The 25,086-nt window shown below is 37.3% G+C and overlaps 1 protein-coding gene across 5 annotated transcripts in view; it reads left to right on the top strand.

Annotated features, from left to right (window-relative positions):
• ANAPC1 (anaphase promoting complex subunit 1) overlaps nucleotides 1–25,086 on the top strand; it is a 109,440-nt gene that overhangs the window by 20,342 nt on the left and 64,012 nt on the right. For all 5 annotated transcript variants that reach the window (XM_070511759.1, XM_070511757.1, XM_070511760.1 and 2 more), the window contains 11 exons: nucleotides 548–682; nucleotides 3,395–3,535; nucleotides 4,330–4,390; nucleotides 6,533–6,720; nucleotides 10,402–10,476; nucleotides 13,713–13,981; nucleotides 15,288–15,379; nucleotides 16,159–16,307; nucleotides 20,802–20,880; nucleotides 21,275–21,311; nucleotides 21,404–21,474. In XM_070511759.1, the coding sequence (XP_070367860.1) occupies nucleotides 548–682; nucleotides 3,395–3,535; nucleotides 4,330–4,390; nucleotides 6,533–6,720; nucleotides 10,402–10,476; nucleotides 13,713–13,981; nucleotides 15,288–15,379; nucleotides 16,159–16,307; nucleotides 20,802–20,880; nucleotides 21,275–21,311; nucleotides 21,404–21,474 (1,297 nt within the window). The remainder of the gene's footprint in view (nucleotides 1–547; nucleotides 683–3,394; nucleotides 3,536–4,329; nucleotides 4,391–6,532; nucleotides 6,721–10,401; nucleotides 10,477–13,712; nucleotides 13,982–15,287; nucleotides 15,380–16,158; nucleotides 16,308–20,801; nucleotides 20,881–21,274; nucleotides 21,312–21,403; nucleotides 21,475–25,086) is intronic.

Genomic DNA, 25,086 nt, shown 5'->3' with positions numbered 1-25,086 from the left:
TTGAGGAAGAAGTATTTGAGAGTTTATAATGGAAGACAGATCATAAGCTAGAGCACAGTTTGAGTTAGGTTGGATTTAATTTCTTGAGCATCGCTCAGTGTCATTTTTTTAGCCCCTGAGAAGTAGTTGGTGTTCTTTCTCTCTGTCTGGAGAATTAGTTGACAAGATTGCTGCTTATAGTGTCTGAAAGTTTAGTCCCTGCTGTCTTTACCGCTAATAAGGTAGAAAAATGCACATAGTGTATGGGATTTTGTATAATGTGTGAACTCTATTAATATTCCCCACCCTTTCCTGTGGGGGAGAAAAAAAGGTCCTCAGCAATGAAGAGAAAGAATCAGACCAAGAGAAATTATGCCAAGATATTTGTAGTTGGATGGTAGAATTCGGTACATTACTAAAGTTTTAATTCTCTTTATTTGTTAGTTTTGTTTGGTGAGCATAAAATTTGAAATATCAAAAGAAATATATGCTTACATGTCAAACATTTTATTTAAAGATATGATACATTAAAGCCAATATTTTTTCCATATCTTCTTATTGCTTAAAGGTGGGAAAGGTATTTATTCCTGGACTGCCGGCTCCTTCCCTGACAATGTCCAACACGATGCCTCGGCCCAGCACTCCACTTGACAGTGTCAGTACTCCTAAGCCTCTTAGTAAGCTACTTGGATCCTTGGATGAGGTGAGAAATGAATTAGATGTTGTCAAAAATTAATAGTGTTTTTTTTTTTTTTTAAAGATTTTATTTTTTCCTTTTTCTCCCCAAAGCCCCCCTGGTACATAGTTGTGTATTCTTCGTTGTGGGTTCTTCTAGTTGTGGCATGTGGGACGCTGCCTCAGCGTGGTCTGATGAGCAGTGCCATGTCCGCGCCCAGGATTCGAACTAACGAAACACTGGGCCGCCTGCAGCGGAGCGCGCGAACTTAACCACTCGGCCACGGGGCCAGCCCCAAATTAATAGTGTTTTAAAGAAGTTTGGTCAAATAGTCTTTCCGTGGTTAACTTTTTTTTTTAAAGTGATAGAATTGGAAGTTTAGCAAATACTTGTACAATATAAAAGTTTTCAAACACAAATGATTCAGTAAACATACATTGACCTCCATTGTGATGTGTAAGGTACTTTTGAAAGTGCTACAGAGATGAAAATGATGAATGCTTTTCCATCTAGGGATCTCACAATTTACTTGGGTGGAAGAGATGTATTATCTGCATAAGAAATTATAATTTCAGGTAGACTGTTAACACTTATGAATGAGGAACAAAAAGTACCATAGGAGATTCACTGATAGGAAGATACATCCTGATGGGTTGATGTGGCCGAACCAAAGGCTTGTCTCTGAGAGATGTGTCTAACTTGGTTTGGACCTTGAGGATAAGTAGGATGTCTGTAGATGGAAAGGGGCGTTCGGGCAAAGAAGAATCCCAGGGGCACAGGCGTCGAGGCAGGGGAGTGCAGAGCAGTTTTAATACGTATTTGTATCTCCATCTCCAGCCTACAAGTTAAGACTCGCAAGTCTGGAATGAATGAGTGCTTATAAAAGTACCAGTAGTCTGTTGGGTGAGGCAGGGCAGGGGACGGGATAATAATAATAACCTGTTCTTGAGTGCTAGGCACTGTTCTCGGTGTTTTTTATGTTGTAGCTCATTTAATCCCTTAGGACAGCTTTATTGGGAAGTTATTGATACCTGTTTTACAAATGAGTACATAGAGTTAGAACGAGGTTCCTTATCTAAAGTCATATAGCTAACAAGTGATAGGGCTGGGATTTACACTCTTACTAATGTACTCTTAAAGGAAGAAAGGAGGAATAGGTGGTTTTTAGTCAGAATGCATTCACCAGAGCATTACAGATTTTTGAGGACGGAGTTATGAGTGTTAGGATCTGTGTTTTAGGTGAGTTTATCTTGGTATTGAAGGTAGAGAGACCAGTTAGATTCCAAGGGTTGTGTGTGTTAATTTAAGGTGTGCAAAGAGGGTCTGAGTTACGGCAGGATATTGGAAAGGAGGGGAGTGACCTGAAAGGCCTGGAGAGATGGAAATGACGGGCTTCGTCAGCTGATTGGTTTTGTGCTGTGCTGGAGAGAGGTGTTGGGAAACGAGGCTCCGAGTTCTCTGAGCAATCTGGCTGGATGCCCATGCTTACTGAGGTAGCAGCCTGCAGAAAAGCCGTCTGGATTTGAGAGACATCTGAGTGCAGATGTTTAGGTGCAGTTCAAAGTGAAGGTTGGTACTGGCAATTGTATTGGCTATTGTCCAGGCTCTGATTTTATTTTTTAAATGTGTGCAGTGTGAACTCTTTCCTTTTAAGCCAGGACATTTGCGGAACTTCCACATGGGGAGCTGGTGAAGTGTCAGAGAGTTTTATCTAATTTGGACGAATTTTCTTATACTGTAAAATCGTTCCCAACTTTCTTAGAATCCATTAGCCCAGGAATGGTTAGTGTCTTTATGGTAGCCCTGAGATCACGAGGAAACCATAGGCTAACACATTGGCTGATGGCGTTCCCGCTTCTCTGGTAGATTGTGCAACTAGACACAGATTTAGTGCCAGTGGAGCTCAGGGTCTTTTTAGCAGCTTTGGAGTAGAAGCCAGAATATAATAAACACATCTTAGCTTCATTAGCTCTCAGTGTTGACAAGATATTCACTTAGAGATGTTCTATAAACTGAATTAAAGGAATACAGAAAGGGTCCGTGGTCATGACTGGATCTAAAATTGGAAGCATCTGTTTGTAATTACTAACTAAGATCATTTAAAATTTTTGTTTGCATATCTACAATTGTGCAAATAAATGTCGTTCTTGTATTTTCAGAATAAACATTTGCCTCCAGGGGAGCTACACTAAGTACCTGTCTCATTTCTTTGCTTTCTCATTGCTCTCCTTTTTCTCTGGGGTTTTAAATGCTCAGGTCATATCTGCCGTGGCTGCTTCAGATTACAGCTTATGTCCCAGCCCTGTGAGACTGCCGACACTGTTGCTGCCTCTTCTTCCTCTTAGCCATGCCGTCCTTACGCGCTCTCCGTCTACCCATATTGTCCCCCTGCAACTTCCACCAAATATTGCAAATGCCCAGAGTAGGAAAAGCAGTGTAAGAATTTCAGGCCACCTCCCTGTGGTTCCCTTCTTTCTCTCCTAAGTCTTGGCCCCTCAAGTCCAGGTTGTCTCCACAGCTCTCCAGTGTTATTGATCAGATCTTTTGCTACTTGATCTACTTTTCCTAGTTGCTTTTGGTGAGGACCTTGGTCTGCTACAAGGTACTCCATCATACCTAGGCAGAATGATTTTAAATCATATACAATTGTTAGTTGGACCATATCCAAAAAAAATTGTTTCTTTATCCTTAATTTCTCAAAAAATACTTCATATATGTTGTATTTATGACTTTTTACAGGTTGTTCTATTGTCTCCTGTTCCAGAACTAAGGGATTCTTCAAAACTTCATGATTGTCTCTATAACGAGGATTGTACTTTCCAACAGCTTGGAACTTATATTCATTCTATAAGAGACCCTGTCCATAACAGAGTAACTCTAGTAAGTATATTTATTTTTAAAAGATTAGGTAGCTTTCCAAGAAAATGGCTGTCATTTCAAATTTGTCAGAGTGTAGAATTTTATCTAAAAAATGGAAACAGCATTTCTCATGATTTTTAAAATCTATTGTGTCTTTTTTTTGCACTGTTTTACTTTAATTTTGCTTAACTTTTCTAAAGTTTCTATGGTATTAAAAATTATTGAGGGGCCGGCCCAGTGGTGCAGCGTTTAGGTGCACACGTTTTGCTTCGGCGGCCCGGCGTTTGCTGGTTTGGATCCCGAGTGCAGACATGGCACTGCTTGGCACGCCATGCTGTGGTAGGTGTCCCCTATGTAGAGTGGAGGAAGATGGGCATGGATGTTAGCTCAGGGCCAGCCTTCCCCAGGAAAAAGGAGGATTGGCAGCAGTTAGCTCAGGGCTAATCTTCCTTTAAAAAAAAAAAAATTAAAAATAAAGCTTGTTTAATCAGTTGAATTTTATATTGACATGAATTTTGTGTTTTCATTAAAAGTTAATCTTCTTTTGGTGATGGTGACTCTTAGTGTCTGTGTAAAAATTAGACAATGAAAACAAGAATTTTTGGAAATGTTTTTCAAATAAGCACATTGACAGTTTCTGAAATTTGGTAGTATTCAGTTCTGTTCGAAAAATCTTGCTTTTCATTTATTTTATTCAGTTTTGCTTTGCTAGACCAACAATCTTATAAAGCATTGGCTATTTTTAAAACATTCAGAGACTTAGAATGCACAAATTCTATTTACTTGCTCTTATTTGTTTCCATTCTTTTTACTAGGAACTGAGTAATGGCTCCATGGTTAGGATTACTATTCCTGAAATTGCCACCTCTGAATTAGGTACGATTGAGGGTCAGACCTCACTTCCATGTATTCTCAGTTTGATTGATAAGATTTGGAGTAATTGCTGATTTACAATAATAATCGGAGTTTTCAAAATTCTGCTGTTTTTGAAGCCATGGGATCAAGTTTTTTACTTTGCAGAGAAGCTGTAAAGAGCTGGGGAGCACTTTGCGATGTCCATTCCATGTGTGCTCTAAGGCTGGGGTACACTTGAAGAATGTGCTAGTTCTGTTTTTCTGAGATTTTTTATGTTGACGAATGCCATGCAGTGAGATTACAATACATGGATATGTTTCTTGCAAGAAAATCTGAGAAGTAAATCTAAGCAACTAAATTTTTGGCATATTTGATAATTTTTAATCCTAAAATAAATCTCCTAACTTAGATAAATTGAGAAATGAACATAGTTGTCTTAATTGAATAAAAATATTATAGTCGAAATACAATCAGGAGTATTATAATAAAATGGGAGTCTGCTTGAATTATTATTGAAATGCAATTTGGAAAATAGTAGATGGAGAATATTTCTGAACAAAGAATAGTACAGAAAACTTTAGAATTGAAAGGATTTGCCAACAATTGTAAGTTAAAACAGTGCCTGTATGATATAAGAAAATTCATGACATTTATTAGTTTCAAAATCTAACTGCTAAAGCAAAGCATTGGTAGATTGTGTGATTTCTGGAGTTTGGTAAGTAGGCTGGAACGACTTTTTCATTTTAGGGAACATCTTTCACTGATGTGGTAAAGGATATTCTGAGTGGTATAGAGATACCCTGCTTCTCTACAAGGTATTTAGCCAGTAATTGCAAGGCCATGTATCTAGAAGTATAACCCTAAACAAATATATGAAAATAAATAATGGATTAGATAAAATAAATAAAAACAAAATAAAATCATACTCTCTCACAGCCACATGGAAGTCACATAGTTCATGCACGTAAGTTTCTGCATATGAAGTGTTCCTCAGCCCCTCAGGCAGTAGCTAGTTTACATTTACTTTGGATTCAGCCACGACAAACTTGGTTATTTGGTTTTCTAACGTTTATTCCGTTTGATTCCAACCTTTGCTGTATGCGCGCACACAACAAATTGATGAGAAAAAGGATATGCTGCTGAGGAGGGGCCTGGTAGCAATGACAGTGGGAAGGGAAGAAAAGAATCTTCTAAAGAGAAGATAGGAGAATACAAAAACTTTGCTGTTTGGGGCCATTTACTACTGAAAGCAGACCCAGGCCTCTTCACAGCAGTAGCCCTTGCCACCCTAAGGGGGTCACTGTATTACAGTGTAGCACTGTAAATTATTAATGACACTGAATCATTAAGAAAGGTGTAAATTACATGATATCGACTGATTTAAGACAGCATGTAAAACATTTTAGAAACTGCTGTCAGAAATAATTAAAAGTTATGAAGCTTTGGTTAACGGGAGTGTTCACTCACTTAGAATATCTTTTAATGCTAGTTAAGCTTTGCTATTTGTGGTTGTATATACAGTTGTGTGTCGCATAACGTTTTGGTCAGTGACAGACTGCATACGATTAGTACCGTAAGATTAGTACCATATAGCCTGTGTGTGTAGTAGGCTATACCATCTGGATTTGTGTAAATACATTCTGTGATGGTCACACAATGATGAAATTACCTAACGATGCATTTCTCAGAACATAGCCCCATCGTTGAGTGATGCATGACTGTGTTGAATATTATATATTTATTACTGAAGTATTTAAGCAATATTTCATATGAATTTATTCATGTAGAAATGTAGTTTTGATAGAATGACTTTTAATGTCGAAACTAGGACATTTTTGAGAGTGAAATAAGGAGCTGTTAATAATTGTGGGGGCAGTAAATGTAAATCAGTTCTGTCTCAGGTAAACTGGACTATTTGCTACCTTATTTCTGATTCAAAATGAATGATCGACAGGCTGCCCTGAGACCTCTTGCAAGCCCTGTTGAGTTCAGTAGTTGGTTTAAGTTTCAAATGATTGTCTAGGTTATGTTTGCATCCTATTGGCACTTCTCTTTTCTTAGTAATTGGCCTTGCATAGTAGTTGTTAAAAAACTTTTTTATTAAAAGGGAAAAGAAATACATGTATGAGAAGCATACTAAAATTAATTCTTTGCTTTTAATAGTACAAACATGTTTGCAAGCAATTAAGTTTATCCTGCCAAAAGAAATAGCTGTTCAGATGCTTGTCAAGTGGTACAGTGTCCACAGTGCTCCAGGAGGACCCAGTTATCACTCAGAGTGGAATTTATTTGTGATTTGTCTCATGAACATGATGGGTTATAACACGGACCGCTTAGCATGGACCCGAAATGTAAGTACATACAATTGTTTTTCTTCCCCAGTTATTCTGTTGTTATCGATATAATGTTTGCATAGTTGGTAATACAACATTCAGGTCATGTGATAGATCAGTTTACTAATAGGTATGCCTTATTCAACAAAATGGAATAATACGAAGGCTTATTGTATCTATGTATTGTAAATCAAATATTATTTAATATTTAATGATAATTCTTTACTAGTAATTGTGTTTTTTTAACATGATAGAGTACGTTTGACTATTATTTTTCATTTATTTTTGTAAAATGACTACAAGTTATCCAAGGATTAGAAGTAATGTCTTGGTTTTATTTATGAAGAAACTGAATCACACAGAAATCACAGACTAGAGATTTGGTCAAAACTAGGCCCAGACTGTGTCTTCTGACTCAGGGCTTAATGTTCTTTTCTGGAGCCCAGACTCTGTTTTCACACACAAATTGCTTGGTCTGTGATGATTTGATTTCAAGGGGATTGAAAGTGGTTTAGCCTAAGTACCTATTCTGTTCATCATATAAAGCTATATCCCTCACCGCCCCCCCCAGAAGCTTCCTTCCAGGCCCTTAGGTTATTTGCAGAATCGGCAGGGTCGTGTCTTCAGTGTGGGTGATTTCCTTTCGGCTCTGGAGATCACTCCTAGGACAGCCTTGCCTGGGTTACTGGGAAGAAATGACTCTAGGATGCACTTCACCTTTGTCCTGGAACTCAGCTATAGCTTACGTTGTCCCCACCGCACTGGCTTCATTCTGTTCCCTGAACACACCAAACGTGTTCCTGCCTCGGGGTCTTTGCACTTGCTGTTACTTCTGGAAAAAATACCTTCCCCCAGACAAGACAAGCTTAGGTCTTTTTCAGATGTCACCTCAGTGCAGCCTGCCCTGTCCATTCTATGTATGTTTGTACCCACCTGTGCTTTTTATCTCCTTTACCTGTTTTATTTTTCTCTTAGCACTAATTAAATATATACTACATATTTTACTTACTCGTCTGTGTCTCTCCTCCTCCCATTGGAATGTAAATTCTACAGAAGCAGGGATTTTTGTTTAGTTTTGTTCACTACTCAATCTCTAGGACTGAACAGTAGTTCCTGGCATAGATGGATGCTCACTGAACACTTTTTGAATGAGTGCCCTTTTCCATCTGAATTACATATTATTTTTAAGAGTTTGTGTCTGTTGTAACATATGAAAGAATTGCCGTCTGCAGTTTCCTTGAGAAAAATCTTACTGGAAAAGGAGGGATAATTTTCTTATTGCAAACAATTGCACAAAAACTACCTCATTCCAGAATTTTCTTTTCTTTATTAAATAAGAAAAAATTGAGCCTTTTAGATACTGAGGATTTCTACAGTATGAATAAGTCCACTTTAGCTTTTTGTAGCTATTGTGTATTACTGTGCTGTGGAACTCGTTGAGGAATACAGATCATTATGCTCCATTCTCTAGGAGGGAACCAGTGTCCCTTCGTATTATGGAGAGGACTGAGCATCCACCAGTTTTTCTTTTGTAAAGAAGGACTTGGCGCTCTGACTTAATTGCATGATAGTCCTAAAGGAAGGAACAGGGAAATCAGTTCCGAGGCCGAGTTGCTTTGACATTTATTTGTGGGACTGCAGGTTAAACCCTTGCTGTCGTTTGTCCTTACAATCAAAGCTCAGGATGAAATAGTCTTCAATGGCAAGTGGCTTTCATTTTGCTTTGTCCAGATTTATCTTCTTTTAAATAATGGGATGGAGGCTAGGAAGTGCAAAATTCGTGCCAATGACTAGTTATGTGATTTTTGGTATTTCTTTGGGCCTTCCGTAATTTACTGGTGTGTTAAATGAGAGCACTGGACCAGATGATGTTTCCGTCCGGTTCTTACATTCTCTTAATGGTTGTACCTGGGGTTAACTTTTTGTGCCCTTTGAGATGCTCATATTTTCATTAGATGGGTATTGAGCCCCTGCCGTGGGCCAGGCTTGATGCCAGGCTTTTCACATATGCATTAGACAAGACAGATAGTTCCTCTCAGGGAATTCACTGTCTCAGGGAAGGCAGACAAATAAATATTTTACATCCACATTATAGATTGAAGTCAGGAGTCCACAGGAACATATAACAGGGTTGGCTAACCTGCGAGATATTAAAATAATGAAAATAAAAGGGCAGATCCATATATGCCACAAAGAGGTATCTGTATCAGACAATTTCTGTTGCTCTTTCCCATACCTCCAGGTCTTATGAATCTAATAGCAGGGACATTCTTTCTGACTGTAAGACTTAGACTTTGTCTGTGTGAGTACTATATTTTGGTTGAAGTTTTAGGTAAGATAGCTATCATTTCATCTGCTGCTTTGATTTTACTCTTTTTTGTTTTTTTACTTATTTTTGTTTTGATAATATTGCGTGTGAGTTGGCCTTTGTTTTATTTGAATGCTTCACAAGAAAACCTTTTCTCTTGATCAGCTTCAAAAATTACTTTATTCAGCTTTATATTTAAATATTCAGTTTCAAAATTACTTTATTGCTATCCATGTTTAGTTTTTATATAGAAATAAACTTTCGGATGAATGAGATTAATTGATAAATGTGTCAGTTTTTAAAACATAGGAAAATAGCCATTGGCGTTTATAGAGTTACGCTTGATTAGTTGCTAGTTCAGTGCCCATGTGAAGCAGCAGACATAGCAATGGTTATGCCAGGGCAAGTGAATAAGAATAAATTTTTAGAAAATTTCTTTTATGTGACTATTAGTTAGGATAGGCTAACTGTTACAACAGAAAGTCCTCAAAAGATGTAAGGGCTCGCACACGATAAAAATGTATGTCTTGCTCTTAAGACAGGTAAACAGGCCATGCACTTATTAGGGACCCATGCTGATGGAGCGTCTGCCATCTTTAACATGAGGCTTCAAAGATTTCCTGAGGGTTTACTCGATCCGGTCAGGTGCAAGGGAAGAGAACCTGGAGGAGCATGCATGGGAGGTTTTTATGAACTGGGCCTGAAAGTGCTGACGTTGACTTTCGCTCACAGTGACACTGTCACAGGGCCACACCTAACTCTGAAGGAGGCAGGAATGTGTAGCCTGGCTGTGGGTCGAGGAGAACAAAGATTTTGGAGAGTGGCTACCTGTCGCTGCCATGGAATTGTTAGACTGTTCACTGTAGACAGACTAAATAAACATCTGCTTAATTCTGACATTTGACTAACATTGGGTTGATTCTTTGAGACCTGGCGTATTTTGGATGTGGTTAAAGGTCCTATTTTCACTAAGGAGTGATGATCTGTGTTATCACAGAAGCAGAGGAGGAAAGAAAACTACCACTGCAATGCCTGTGAGCCCAGGCACTGTACTACGTGCTTTACACATGTGATTTCATTTAATCTGCACAGTGACCCCAGAAGAAAGGTATTTGTGCCATGTTTTTCCAGATGAAAAAGTGAGGTTTGAACTTACAACTCCAGACAACTATGTATGGGGGCTTTGGAGGGTAAAAAGGAAGAAAAAAGGAGCAAGATTGGCAACAGATGTTAGCTTAGGGCGAATCTCCCCCGCCTCCCCAACAATAGAATTTTGATGAGTTTCCTCAGTTTCTCTAATTGTTAGAATTGATTTCTGAATCTTTTAAGTTGACCAGTGGACAGTGATAAATTTATATGATTTTGTCTTCTCTTTTGGGATTATCTTCCAGTTTGACTTCGAAGGATCACTTTCACCAGTCATTGCACCGAAAAAAGCCAGGCCTTCTGAGACAGGATCTGATGATGTAAGCGTTATTCTTTCTTTCTTTTTTTCTTTTTAAAGATTTTTTATTTTTTTTCCTTTTTCTCCCCAAAGGCCCCTGGTACATAGTTGCATGTTCTTCGTTGTGGGTCCTTCCAGTTGTGGCACATGGGACGCCGCCTCAGTGTGGCTCAATGAGCGGTGCCATGTCCGCGCCCAGGATTCAAACTGACGAAACACTGGGCCACCTGCAGCGGAGCACGCGAACTTAATCACTCGGCCACAGAGCTGGCCCCAGCATTATTATTTCTTGCTAATATAAATTAATTTGTGGATACTTGTACTAATCTCCCACTTCTGTGATAATCCTGTTGATTTGTGTACATTTCTAACACCTTTTGCTTTATTTTAATACTGAATCACAGTTATTTTGAAGTATATGGTTCATTATGTTTTCTTTGGTTATTTATTCACTTTTGTCTTTAGTGATCATCTACATATTACTAAACATGCATAATGCTGCATGATTTAAGTTTGGGTTTATAGATATTTTATTGCTAATTGATCCTCTAATTTAGGTTCTCAAATGTATCAGATTCCATGGGTATATTCTTAAGTGGTTCAAAAAATTGTTTTAATTGAGGTATAATTTACATAAATGGGCAGATCTTAAGTTTACAGTCTAATCAGTTTTGGCACATGCACACTGGTATAACCCACAGCCTTTCAAAACACAGAACCTTTCCATCATTTCATAAAAATTCCCTTGTGCCATTTTTAATCATCCTTTCCTCTCTTCTTGAAGGAACCACTGATTTGAATTCTATCACCATATGTTAGTTTTGCCTGTTCTAGACTTGATATAAATGAAACAATATAGGATGTAATCTTTCATATAAGGTTTCTTTCATTTAACATAATGTTTTTGAGATTCATCCCTGTTGTTGCAGTTATCAGTAGTTTGTGCCCATTTTTTTTTTTGAGGAAGATTAGCCCTGAGCTAACATCTGCCAATCTTCCTCTTTTTCTTTTTTTTTTTCTTTTTTGCTGAGGAAGACTGGCCCTGAGCTAACATCCATGCCCATCTTCCTCTACTTTATATGTGGGACGCCTACGACAGCATGGCTTGCCAAGTGGTGCCATGTCTGCACCCAGGATCCGAACTGGTGAATCCTGGGCTGCTGAAGCAGAATGTGCGCACTTAACCACTGTGCCACTGGGCTGGCTCCATGTGCCTTTTTATTTTTTATTTGTGAGGAAGATTGGCCCTGCCCTGAGCTAACATCTGTTGCTGATCTTCCTTTTTTTGCTTCAGGAAGATTATTGCTGAACTGACATCTGTGCCAGTCTTCCTCTATTTTATGTGGGATGCTGCCACAGCGTGGCCTGATGAGTGGTGCTAGGGCCATGTCTGGGATTTGAGCTGGTGAACCCTGGGCTGCCATAGCAGAGCGCGTGAACTTAACCATTTTGCCACCTGACCAGCCTGTTTATGCCTTTTTATTGCTGAGTAGTATGAATATACTGTAGTTTGTTTATCCATTCTTTTGCTGATGGATGTTTAGGCTGTTTCCATTATTGGACTGTTATGAATAAAGCTGCCATCAACATTCAGTAACAAGTCTTTGTGGACATATATTTTCATATTTCTTGCATAAATACCTAGAGAATTTGTTGGGTCATTGCTCTTTCCCAAACTGGTTGTACCATGTTACACTCTGACCAGTAGTATATGGAGTTCCTCTTGTTCTTTATCTTGGCCAACATTTGCTGTTGTCAGTCTTTTTCATTTTAACCATTTGAGGCTGTGAAGTAGTTTCTCTTGTAGTTTTAATCTGCCTTTTCCTGGTGACTAATGATGTCAAGTACTTTTCCACGTGCTTGTATCTTTTTATGAAGTATCTGTTCATATCTTTTGTCTTTTTTTTTGGATTTTGGTTTTCCTTTTTCTCCCCAAAACCCCTTGGTACATAGTTGTGTATTCCTAGTTGTAGGTCCTTGTAGTTGTGGCATGTGGGACGCCGCCTCAGCATGGCCTGATGAGCAGTGCCATGTCCACACCCAGGATTCAAACCGGTGAAACCCTGGGCCACTGAAGCAGAGTGCGCGAGGTTAACCACTCAGCCATGGGGCCAGCCTCCTCTTTTGCCTGTTTCTTAATTGGACTTTTAAAAATGTTCACTGAGCCACAGAAGTTCTTTATATATTCTGATGTGAGTTTTTTGCCGTATATGTTTTGGGAATGTTTCCTCCCAGTATGTGCACTCAATAGTGTGTTTTTTTTTTTTTTTTAAAGATTTTATTTTTTCCTTTTTCTCCCCAAAGTCCCCCGGTACATAGTTGTGTATTCTTCGTTGTGGGTTCTTCTAGTTGTGGCATGTGGGACGCTGCCTCAGCGTGGTCTGATGAGCAGTGCCATGTCCGCGCCCAGGATTCGAACTAACGAAACACTGGGCCGCCTGCAGCGGAGCGCGCGAACTTAACCGCTCGGCCACGGGGCCAGCCCCAATAGTGTGTTTTGATGAGCAAAATTTTTTAAATTTTAGTTGTTCAATTTATCAGCTTTTTACTTTTATGGTGGTTATTTCTGTATGTAGTCCAAGAGTTTTTAAGTTAGAATAATACACTGTATTAAGCCTCACAAATACTGCAGTAAATTCCAAGATCTGAAAATAGCATAGACCACATTCTCTTATACAATAAATCAAAAGTAGAAACCAAAACTGACTCAATATTTGAAAAATGTGGTACAATCAGTCCGAATATAAAATTCAGTTGATTATTAGGTTATTACTAGGTTCAGCATTTTATAAACATAGGAAGATAAATATACTAACTGGGTACAAGTAGCCCTCCTTTTACCAAAATGCACCTCAGTGTAGTGGTCACTAAACCTGCCTGTCTAGACTTCCCACCTTTCATTCTTTGCTTTTGGCTTCATAAGACATCACCTAAGATAATGTTAAATTTTCTTTCTCAATCTCTGTGTAAGTAGTAGGATTCTTCTCCCAGAGTCTCTTCCCTAACATGGCATGACTAAATTTTTTCCAATAGGTTTTAACCGTGGCTTGTCTTAATGTTTATTGCTGGCATCTGGAAATTCCTTAGCTATTTTGATGATGATCCTAATTTTTCAACATTGTGATCTTTTTCATATTTGACATCAATTTAATGTGAAAATGGAACTTGAATTGTTTTAAGTGAATTTGGTTTTCTTTTAATGTTGACGTTACAAAGAAGCATTATTTAAAAAATTAATATCTTCTTGATTCTTCTTAGGACTGGGAATATTTACTGAATTCCGACTACCACCAGAATGTTGAGTCTCATCTTTTGAATAGATCTTTATGTTTGAGTCCTTTGGAGGTTTCACAAATGAAGGATGAGGATTTTTCACAGAATCTCATTCTGGATTCTTCTACGCTTCTCTTTACTCACATACCTGCGATTTTTTTTGTTCTTCACCTTGTCTATGAGGAGCTTAAGTTGAATACTCTAATGGGAGAAGGAATTCGTTCACTTGTTGACCTTCTCGTTCAGCTGGCAAGGTAAATATTCTTTATAGTTTAGAAACTGCCAAGAGATCCTTAGATGTCTTGATCTTAGCCATGAATATCATATAAGAACCTTGTAAATAAATTTCTGAAATCTACCTTCTCAAAAAATCAGAGCATTTTCTATAAGCCACTGAATTGTTTGAAGATACTGGCTATGTAGGGCCTTGTGGCCCATGCTGGGGTTCCTAGTCTTTGTCCTAAGATTAGTGGGAAGTTACAAAAGTGTGTTAAACAATGGAGATGACCTGCTCAGATGTCCATTTTGACAAACTGGCTGCACGGTGGTGGAAGCTCTGTAATAACACCTATTGTTTTATAATAATACCTACATTCAAATAGTTCTTACAGTTGACAGAATTGTAGTTTGCATATATAAATTCTCAAATAAGTATTATGGTCCCTATTTTAGTGATGAGGCAACTTGCCCGTGTGTTTCTGAGAACGTGAATGCTTGCGAGTTCTAACTCTTTTTACTGTGCTTTTGTTGTCACAGTCTGTTGTTGTCCCTGTCTTTCAGGCTGTTGTAATGGATCCACAATAGGATTATTCTAGTGACATGTTTTAACAGCATTTCTAGCACCTTGTGTTTGGCACTGAATTCTAAAGGTCTTGCTTAGGCAGTGTTTGAGTCCTTGTGACCCTTGGTGAGAAAGAAAGTTGAATTTGAAGTGAAATGTCAGCCTCTGAGTTAAGATTATAGCACATTTTCTAATTTCTGTGATCTTGCTTGAGATACTGAAATTCTTTTCTGAGACATGGCAATTTTAATTTTGTCAGTTTCTCTTATGACAAATCCTTACTGTCATGAAAATTCTTTTGTAATGAAATGATTTCCAAATTCTAATTCTGGCTTACTGAAATAAGTAACATTTGTGTAATGTTTTACGTTTTATAAGGTATTTTTCACGTATATTATCTTATTTAATCTTTAAAACTTCCGAGTGAGTTAACTGATATTTCCCTGTTTTCTAGAAGAAAATACTGAGGCTCATAGAGGTGACTTCATGAAGATCAAACGGCTAATAAATAACAGGGGAAACTAGACCACAGTGTCTTTACTCTAGTTTTACATCCACAAAATTTATCTAGCAAAAGGAGTTTGGGTTGCATTTGTCATATTGGGCAATTTAAAGTCTGGAAGTAGAATAAAGAGACTCTACATTTGATTATCTTTTTTCTCATAAGTAAATTTTTTTAAATTGAAAAGTTCAACTGATGAACCCTTCTCACTCTGTGGGGGAAAATGCTATAATACCTTCCTTGTTATTTCTTTTTTTATATGGTCTTATTCTTTTAGGGATTTAAAATTGGAACCTTATGTAGATCATTATTATAGAGATTACCCAACGCTTGTCAGAACTACTGGACAAGTGTGCACAGTTGATCAAGGTAAGTGTTTGTGTCATTGAAGATTTTCTATAGTGACATTTGCTTGCATCCTTCTCGGCGAATAGAACACGGTGTGATTCTTACTGTTAGCCTCTAAGTCAGAGGCAGTGTCTTTCCACCAGGCAGATTTTAGTTTGTAGTTCTTGATCTCTGACTAGTAGTAGTAAGCCATAATGTCTTCAGTGTGTGGGAAAAATTTTACCCATTCCTTAGTGCCAAGGATGCTTTGCCCTGGACCTGTGCTGTCCAAATAGTGGCCACCAGCCATATGTTATTTAAATTAGCTGATATTAAAAATTCAGTTCCTCAGTTGCACCAGCCACATTTCAAGTGCTCAGTAGCCACATGGGGCTAGTGGTTGCCATATCGGACAGTACAGATATAGAACATTTCTATCATCACTATACTGTCCTAGACTTCGAGCTAAAGGGATTCAAGATTGGGGCCCAGTTGTTGGAGTGGAATCCTGGGTGTGTCTTCTGTTTTCTCACCTTTAGGGTCAGGGCAAAAAGTTTTGGTTAGATTCTTTATATGCCTTGAGTACAAGAAATTGCTAAATTTCCATCCAGAATGGGATAAACTAGTAGTCATTTAAATTCTAAATATTATAATCAGTTAATTACTGTGGCAGAAAAGATGAAGGATTTTGGAGAATATGGAAAAATGTTATTCTGATTGTTTCCAAATGACAGATAGTGTTGATCATTTTTCCTTTAGAATAAAATAGTTTTGTCTTAATGTATTCTTATATCTTTATAAACATTTATCTAATTCTAAAGGTCAAACAGGATTTATGCATCATCCATCATTTTTTACTTCTGAGCCACCAAATATTTATCAGTGGGTGAGTTCTTGTCTGAGGGGCGAAGGAATGCCACCCTATCCTTACCTCCCTGGAATCTGTGAAAGAAGCAGACTTGTAGTCTTGGTATGTATTCAGAGTGTTGCCTAATTTGTTTATTGTTTTTCTTTTTAAATTTAATTTAAAAAATTATCATGCCAAAAAACCAACTTATTTTCATTTTGTGTACACTTCTATGAATTTCAACAAGTATATGGATTCATGTAGTCATCACAATAATTAGGGTACAGAACAGTTCCATCAACCCCCAAAAATTTCCTCATGCTTTTGAGATGCATCCAACTTGTTGCCTATATCAGCAGTTCATTGCTTTTAATCTGCCGCTGTATGTATCACATTGGTTATCCATTCACCCATTAGAGATACTTGGGTTGGTTCCAGTTTTTAGCATTTATGAATACAGCTACTAGAAACATTCATGCCCAAGTTTTTGTATGAACATAAGTTTTCATTTCTCTAGCGTAGCTACCCAGAGGTGGGATTGATGGTCATGTAGTAAGTATATAGTTTTTTAAGAAACTTCAGCTGTTTTTCAGTGACTGTACCATTTTACATTCTCACCATAAGTGTGTGAGATTTGCAATTTCCCTACATCCTTGTCAGTGTTTGGTATTGTCATGATTTTTAATTTTTGCCACTCTGATAGTTGTGTAGTGTTATCTCATTATGGTTTTAATTTGCATTTTCCTAGTGGCTAATGATGTTTTGAGAGTCCTAGATAGGAGTTTTTGTCAGAGATGTGGATTACAAATGTTTTCTCCTGGTTTGTAGCTTGTCATGTCTTATCCTCTTAATGTTTCTTTTGCAGAGCAAAAAGGTTTAATTTTGATGAAGCCAGTTTATCCAGTTCTTTCTTTTATGGATAGTGCTTTTGGTGTCATGTCTAACAATTCATTGTTTAATTTCGGGTCACAAAGATTTTTCTCCTGTATTTCCTTCTAGGAGTTTTACAGTTTACATTTAGATGTATGATCCATTTTGTTAATTTTTTATAAGATATAAGGCTTAGGTCGAGGGTTTTCCATTTGGATGGCCGACTTCTTTTAACGCCATTTGTTGAAAAGACTATTCTTTCTCTATTGCTTTTGCACTTTTGTCAAAAATCAGTTGACCATATTCTTGTGGGGGTCTATTTCTGGACTTCCTGTTCTGGTCCATTGATCTATGTTGCTGTCCACACTGACCTGATTACTGTAGCTTTATAGTAAGTCTTAAACTTGGTTAGTGTACTCCTTCCATTACTCTTCTTTTCCAAAATTATTTTAGCTCTTTTAATTCCTTTGCCTTTTCATTTAAATTTTATAATGAGCATGTGTGTAGCTATGAAAAAAATCCTACTTGATTTCTTTCCCCAAAGAAAGGCATCTTTATTTTTAAAAATTAGTTTGTTTTGAATAGTTAATACATGTTCAAGGTTAAACCTTCAAATAGAACCAAAGGACGTCAGTAAAGTTGAGTTCCTTCATGTGTCTGTCCCTTGGTGTCCCCACCCCGGAACAGCTTGCTTACAGGTCCTTTGTGGACCTTTCCAGAGATGGGGCCCTCCCAGCTTACAGGAGAACCATATGCTTTTGTGTCCTCTCCCAAATGTCCATGGACTGTAAATGTCCTTGCACCCCACCTGTCTTTTTCCTTATATTCTCCTTTGCTTCATGTTGAGAAAGGCTCAGAGCCTTCTGTGTCTTTGAAACAGACACACAGAATAGTGATTCTGCTTTTTTTCAAAATCCTAGTAAAATATACGTAATGTAATATTTATCTTAACTATTTTTAAGTATACGATTCAGTGCTATTAAATAAGTTCACAATGTTGTGTAACCATCATTACTATCTATACCCAAAACTTTTTCGTCATCCCCAAGGTGAACTTTGTACCTATTAAACAGTGATTCCCCACTCCCCCTCCCCTCCAGCCCGATAGCCTCTGTTTTTCCTTCTGTCTCTTTGAATTTGCCTATTCTAGGTATCTCATATTAGTGGAATTGTACGATATCTGTTCTTCTGTGTTTGACTTATTTCGCTTATTGTAATGTTTTCAAGGTGCATCTGTGCCTTAGCCCGCGTCTAAATTTCATTCTTTTTTAAGGCTGAAGAATATTCCATTGTATGGATTACCACATTTTGTTTATCTGTTCATCTGTTAATGGACATTGAGTTGTTTCTCCCTTTTGGCTACTGTGAATAATGCTGCTATGAACATGGGTGCACAACTTGCTTTCTGTTCTCTTGCATTTATACCTGGGAACGGAATTGCTGAGGAATATCATAGTTCTGTGTTTAACTTTTTGAAGAACTTCTTAAACTGTTTTCCACAGCAGCTGCACCATTTTACATTCTTACCAGCACTGGACAAGGGTTCCAGTTTCTCTACATCCTTGTCAACACTTGCTAGTTTCCTTTGAAAAAAAAATTACAGTCATCCTAGTAGGTGTGAAGTGTGATATCTCATTGTGGTTTTGATTTGCATTCCCCTAATGATTGGGGATGTTGAGCATCTTCTCATCTATTTATTGGCCATTTATATGAAAAAATATCTATTGAAGTTCTTTGCCCATTTTTGAATTGAGTTGTTTTTTTAATTGTTGAGTTTTAGTTGTTTTTATATCCTCTAACTATTAATCCCTTATCAGATATATGGTTTACAAATATTTTTTCCCATTCCATAGGTTGTCTCTCAGTGAAACTGTCTTCAGTGCTCAGTTGACCTCTGGGCTTTCTCCTTTGTTTACTTTTTATCCTCCCAGTATTCCTTTATAACTTGCCACCTCACCAATGTACTTACAAATTTTTTTTTTTTGAGAAAGATTGGCCCCGTGCTAACATCTGCTGCCAATATTCCTCTTTTTGCTTAAGGAAGATTGTCACTGAGCTAACATCTGTGCCAGTCTTCCTCTATTTCGTGTGGGATGCCGCCACAGCATGGCTTGACCAGTGGTGCTAGGTCCGAGTCTGGGATTGGAACCTACAAACCACGGGCCGCTGAAGTGGAGCACTCAAACTTAACCCCTATGCCACCGGGCTGGCCCCTCACAAAAATATTTAAAAAAATATTTTATGTAGCTTGTTTAATTCTTTGTGGGAGGGTTGGTCAATAATACTTCACCAAATTGTTGGAAACAGAAGCCCTTTCTCATAGGTTTTTGTTTCGTCATTCTGAGTTTTATTGGATTTTAATTGTTTTTGAGGTGATATTTAGCTAACGAGACATTTGCAGCAACCTGTATCAGGCCTTTTGAGTTTATTAGTGGCTCATCACTGTTGAGTCACTTGTGTAAGAGATAATATCTTTTTGCTGTCTTTTGAAATGAGCGAAAGGAAAGTAAGGAAGAAATCTTTTATTGGTGACCTGTTGTCTTGAAGGAACTTTATGTACATTTTCTCATTTAGTAGAAAGATAGACCTGATTGTATCTATTACTGAGTTGGTTTTGAATCATGTAATTTATAGCTAAAAAACTTGAGATGAAAAATAGACTTTTGCATTTGTGTCATATGCAAAGTATTTTAAACTCTCTGAAGTTTAATATATTTTCTCTTTGTCTTATTTATGTCTTTTTTCCTCCTCAAGCAAATACCACTACAGCTCTTTGGGGCTTAGGGTGAGGACATAGAGATATTTAGTAAATAAAGATGTTTTAGCCTGGTGGTTAATCCCACCTATTTCCAAGATTGGTTTGAGGCAGTTAACATTTTTAAAATACGTCTTTGGTGATAAGACTCTCTCTTTAAAATAATTACCCTACTTTAGCAGATGACCCTGAGTCAAGTAATTGGTTTGTAAATGTTTTTAGTATTGTTTGTAAATGAACATGATAGTTTAAAAGCTTGTTAAAGCCACAGTGAGCTTTTACTAGACACCTATTGGGATGACTAAAAACTCAAAAAAGTTTTGATGAGGATATGGAGCAACTGAAACTCTCATATGTTTCTGGTGGGATTGTAAAAATGGCATAACACTTTGATAAAGTTCTTACAATGTTAAACATATACTTACCATAAGACAAAGCAGTCCTACTCCTTGATATTTACTAAAGAGAAATGAAAACATATACACACACAAAGACCTATATGTGAATGTTTGTAGCAACTTTACTCATAATTGCCACAAACTGAATACATTCCAAACGTCCATCAGTTTATGAGTAGGTAAACAAAGTTTAGCACATGTGTATAATGGACTACTCAGCAGTAGAAGGAAACAACTACTAATACGTGCAGTGATGTGATGAGTTTCAAAGGTATGCTGAGTTAAAGAGGTAAGACACAGAAGACTACGTGTTCTGTGCTTCCATTTACGTGACATTGTAGAATAGATCACGCTACAGGGAGAGAGAACAGGCAAGTTGTTTCCGTGCTGAGTGTAGAAGGAGCGGATTGACCACACAGGGTACAAAGGAACTTTTTGTGTGATGGGAGTGTTCTGTATCATGATTGCGGTAGTGGTTATAGGATTGTATAACATTTGTCAAAATTCAGAGCTGTACGCCTGAAATGGATAAATTTTCCTATATGTAATTATACCTCAGTCATTTAAAAATATGTTAATTTTCTCCTTATGCAGAGTATTGCACTCTACATACTTGGTGATGAGAGCTCTGTTTCTGAAGAATCCTCACAGTATTTATCTAAAATAACTATAGGTAAGTCAACGTAATGTTAGACTTCCCAAAACAAATTTTTATAAATGTCGATGTCACAGTTGAAATAAAAAAGTAAAAATTTTGTAAGTGTTTGCTTTAGGGGCCGTGTGTTGCCCCATTTTAGAGGCAGCATCTTGCACTGTTGCAGTTTTGCACAACTGATTATCAGACCAGGATTACTTAAAAATCTTAAGTTTGTATTTTCGGTATGCCTAAAAAGACTATTTTAGCCTCAGGAAAGTTAGACTTTCCTGTCTGCCTGAGTACTGCTTATTTTATTATTTTTTAGGAGTTGTTTGTCAATGAATTTTTATTTCCAAATGTCTCCTGTGTGTGATGTGTTTTCTTTACTAGGATAAGCATCAAAATAAAGTTTCATTTTATTGTCTTTTAGCCCCCCAACAGTCTCAAACAGAACAAGAGGAAAACAGGTAACTTTTATTCAGATTGTGCTTTTATATTAGGAATATAAAACACTAGTGTGTTTTACTGTTCTGTTTAATATCTTCTTATTCTCTTACAGGTTTAGTTTCAGACATGCTACATCAGTTTCTAGTCTAGCTGAAAGATTAGTTGTCTGGATGACTAATGTTGGTAAGGTAGTCTTTGTTACTTTTTATATGCTTTTGAAATGCCCTTGAGAAACCCCTGCTTTCCCTGGACACCTCTTTCCTGACTAGGCCCTGCTTCCTCAATGCTAACTAGAACTGGGAGGCCTGAAAAGGGGGTCTTGCACTATGAAAGGGTAGATTATGGCCCATCAAGCCACACTTCCTTTACTTGACAATCGCACAGCCTCCATGTAATAATATGTGGGGTACCAGTTTTTTATCTCTCAGTGGGTAAGAAATCTTTATTTGCCATTTATCTTAGACCAGACAAGGCTGTGGCTATGTGGACTAGCCTCAGAATAGAGTACTCTGATCACTACTCATTCAAACTTGAAGCCGTTGTAATACTCAGATATCAGAAGTGAGTATTTCTGGCAAGATCTAAAAGAAATTGTATAAACATTTCAGGGTATGCTTTTGAAGGATATAGGCCAGGGATCTTAGGCACCAAGATGAAGATTCAGCCAGGAAGAGGAAAAGAGAAGGAAAAGAGTTCTCTGTTCCCAAAGCCCGTGCTCCTAGGTTTATTTATTTTTATTTTTATTTAATTTTTTATTGAGGTCATAATAGTTTACAACGTTGTGAAATTTCAGTTGTACATTATTTATCTGTCACAATATAAGTATTCTCCTCCATCTTTTGTGCCCATCCCTCAGCCCCCGTCCGCCTAGTAACCACTGAAGTGTTCTCTTCGTATGTTTGTTTATCTTCCACATATAAGTGAAATCATATAGAATTTGTCTTTCTCTGTCTGACTTATTTCACTTAACATAGTACCCTCAAGGTCCATCCATATTGTTGTGAATGGGACGATTTTGTCTTTTTTTAAGGCTGAATAGTTTTACATTGGATATATATATCACATCTTCTTTATCCAATCATCAGTCGATGGGCAGTTGGCTTGCTTCCATGTCTTGGTTATTGTGAATAATGCTGAAGTGAACATAGGGTATGTAAGTCTCTTTGAATTGTTGATTTCATGTTCTTTGGATAGATACCCAGTAGTGGGATAGCTGGGTCGTATAGTACTTCTATTTTTAGTTTTTTGAGAGCTCTCCATACTGTTTTCCATAGTGGCTGCACCACTTTGCTTTCCCACCAGCAGTGTATGAGGGTTCCCTTTTCTCCACAACCTCTCCAACATTTGTTATTTTTTGTCTTGGTGATTATAGCCCTTTTAACAGGTATGAAGTGATAGCTCATTGTAGTTTTGATTTACATTTCCCTGATGATTAGCGATGTTGAACATCTTTTCATGTGCCTAATGGCCGTCTGTATATCTTCTTTGGAAAAATGTCTGTTCATCTCCTCTGCCTATTTTTTGATCAGGTTTTTGTTTTTTTGTTGTTCAGTTGTGTGAGTTCTTTATATATTATGGAGATTAACTCCTTGTTGGATATATGATTTGCAAATATTTTCTCCTAATTGATGGGTTGTCTTTTTGTTTTGATCTTGGTTTCATTTGCCTTGCAAAAGCTCCTTAGTCTGATGAAGTCCCACTTGTTTATTGTTTCTTTTGTTTCCCTTGTCCAAGAAGACATGGTATTTGAAAAGATCCATTTTAAGACTGATGTCAAAGAGTGTACTACCTGTATTTTCTTGCAGAAGTTCTCTGGTTTCGGGTCTTACCTTCAAGTCTTTGATCCATTTTGAGTTTATTTTTGTGTACAGCATAAGATAATGGTCTACTTTCATTCTTTTGCATGTGGGTGTCCAGTTTTCCCAACACCATTTATTGAAGAGACTTTCTTTTCTCCATTGTATATTCTTAGCATCTTTGTTGAAGATTACTTGTCTGTAGATGTGTGGATTTATTTCTGGCTTTCAATTCTGTTCCATTGATCTGTGTGCCTGTTTTTGTACCAGTGCCATGCTGTTTTGATGACTATAGCTTTGTAGTACATTTTGAAGTTAGAGATTGTGATGCTTCCGGCTTTGTTCTTTTTTCTCAGGATTGCTTTAGTTATTCGGGGTCTTTTGTTGCCCCATATGAATTTTAGGATTCTTTGTTCTATTTCTGTGAAGAATGTCATTGGAGTTATGATTGGGATTGCATTGAATCTGTAGATTGCTTTGGGTAGTATGGACATTTTAACTATGTTTATTCTGATCAATATGCATGGAATATCTTTCTATTTCTTTATGTTATCGATTTCTTTCAGTAATGTCTTATAGTTGTCAGTGTATAGTCTTTCATCTCTTTGTTTAAATTTATTCCTAGATATTTTATTCTTTTTGTTGCGATGGTAAATGGGATTGTATTCTTGAGTTCTCTTTCTGTTAGTTCATTATTAGAGTATAGAAATGCAACTGATTTTTGCATGTTGATTTTGTACCCTTCAATTTTACCGTACTTGCTTACTTCTAATAGTTTCCTGATGGATTCTTTTGGGTTTTCTATATATAAAATCATGTTGTCTGCAGAGTTTCACTTCTTCATTTCCTGTTTGAATTCCTTTTATTTTTCTTGCCTAATTGCTCTAGCCAAAATCTGTAGTACTATGTTGAATAAGAGTGATGAGAGTGGGCACTGTTGTCTTGTTCCTGTTCTCAGAGGGATGGCTTTCAGTTTTTCCCCATTGAGCATCATGTTGGCTGTGGGTTTGTCATATATGGCCTTTATTATGTTGAGGTGCTTTCCTTCTATTGCCATTTTGTTAGGAGATTTTATCATAGATGGATGTTGGATCTTGTCAAATGCTTTCTTTGCATCTATTGAGATGATCATGTGGTTTTTATTCCTTATTTGGTTAATGTGATGTATCACATTGATTGACTTGTGGATGTTGAACCATCCCTGTGTCCCTTGTATAAATCCCACTTTATCATGTTGCATTATCTTTTTAATGTATTGCTGTATTCAGGTTGCCAATATTTTCTTTAAGATTTTTGCATCTATGTTCATCAGCGATATTGGGCTGTAGTTTTGTTTTTTTGTGTTGTCCTTGTCAGGCTTTGGTATCAGGCTGATGTTGACCTCATAGAATATGTTAAGAAGTGCTCCATCTTCCTCAGTTTTTTGGAATAGTTTGAGAAGGATAGGTATTAAATCTTCTTTGAATGTTTGATAGAATTCTCCAGGAAAGCCATCTGGTCCTGGACTTTTATTTTTTGGGAGGTTTTTAATTATTGTTTCAATCTCTTTACTTGTGATTGGTCTTTTCAAATTATCTGTTTCTTCTTAGATCAGCTTTGGGAGGTTGTAAGAATCTAAGTAAATTTATCTATTTCTTCTAGATTGTCCAATTTTTTGGCATATAGCTTTTTATGGTATTCTCTTATACTATTTTGTATTTCTGTGGTATCCATTGTAATTTCTCTTCTTTCATTTCTTTTTTTAAGATTGGCCCTGAGCCAACATCTGTTGCCAATATCTTCTTCTTCTCCCCAATGGCCCTCAGTACGTAGTTGTATATTCTAGTTATAGGTCCTTCTAGCTCTGCTATGTCGGATGCTGCCTCAGCATGGCTGGATGAGTGATGCTAGGTCCATGCCCAGGATCTGAACTGGTGAAACCCTGTGCCGCTAAAGTGGAGCACGTGAACTTAACCACTTGGCCATGGGACCGACCCCAAATATATGTGTTCAAATTTTT

The sequence above is a fragment of the Equus asinus genome, chromosome 6, assembly GCF_041296235.1.
Source record: "Equus asinus isolate D_3611 breed Donkey chromosome 6, EquAss-T2T_v2, whole genome shotgun sequence".
Lineage (NCBI taxonomy): Eukaryota > Metazoa > Chordata > Mammalia > Perissodactyla > Equidae > Equus > Equus asinus.
This window is presented reverse-complemented; position numbering and strand designations above follow the sequence as displayed.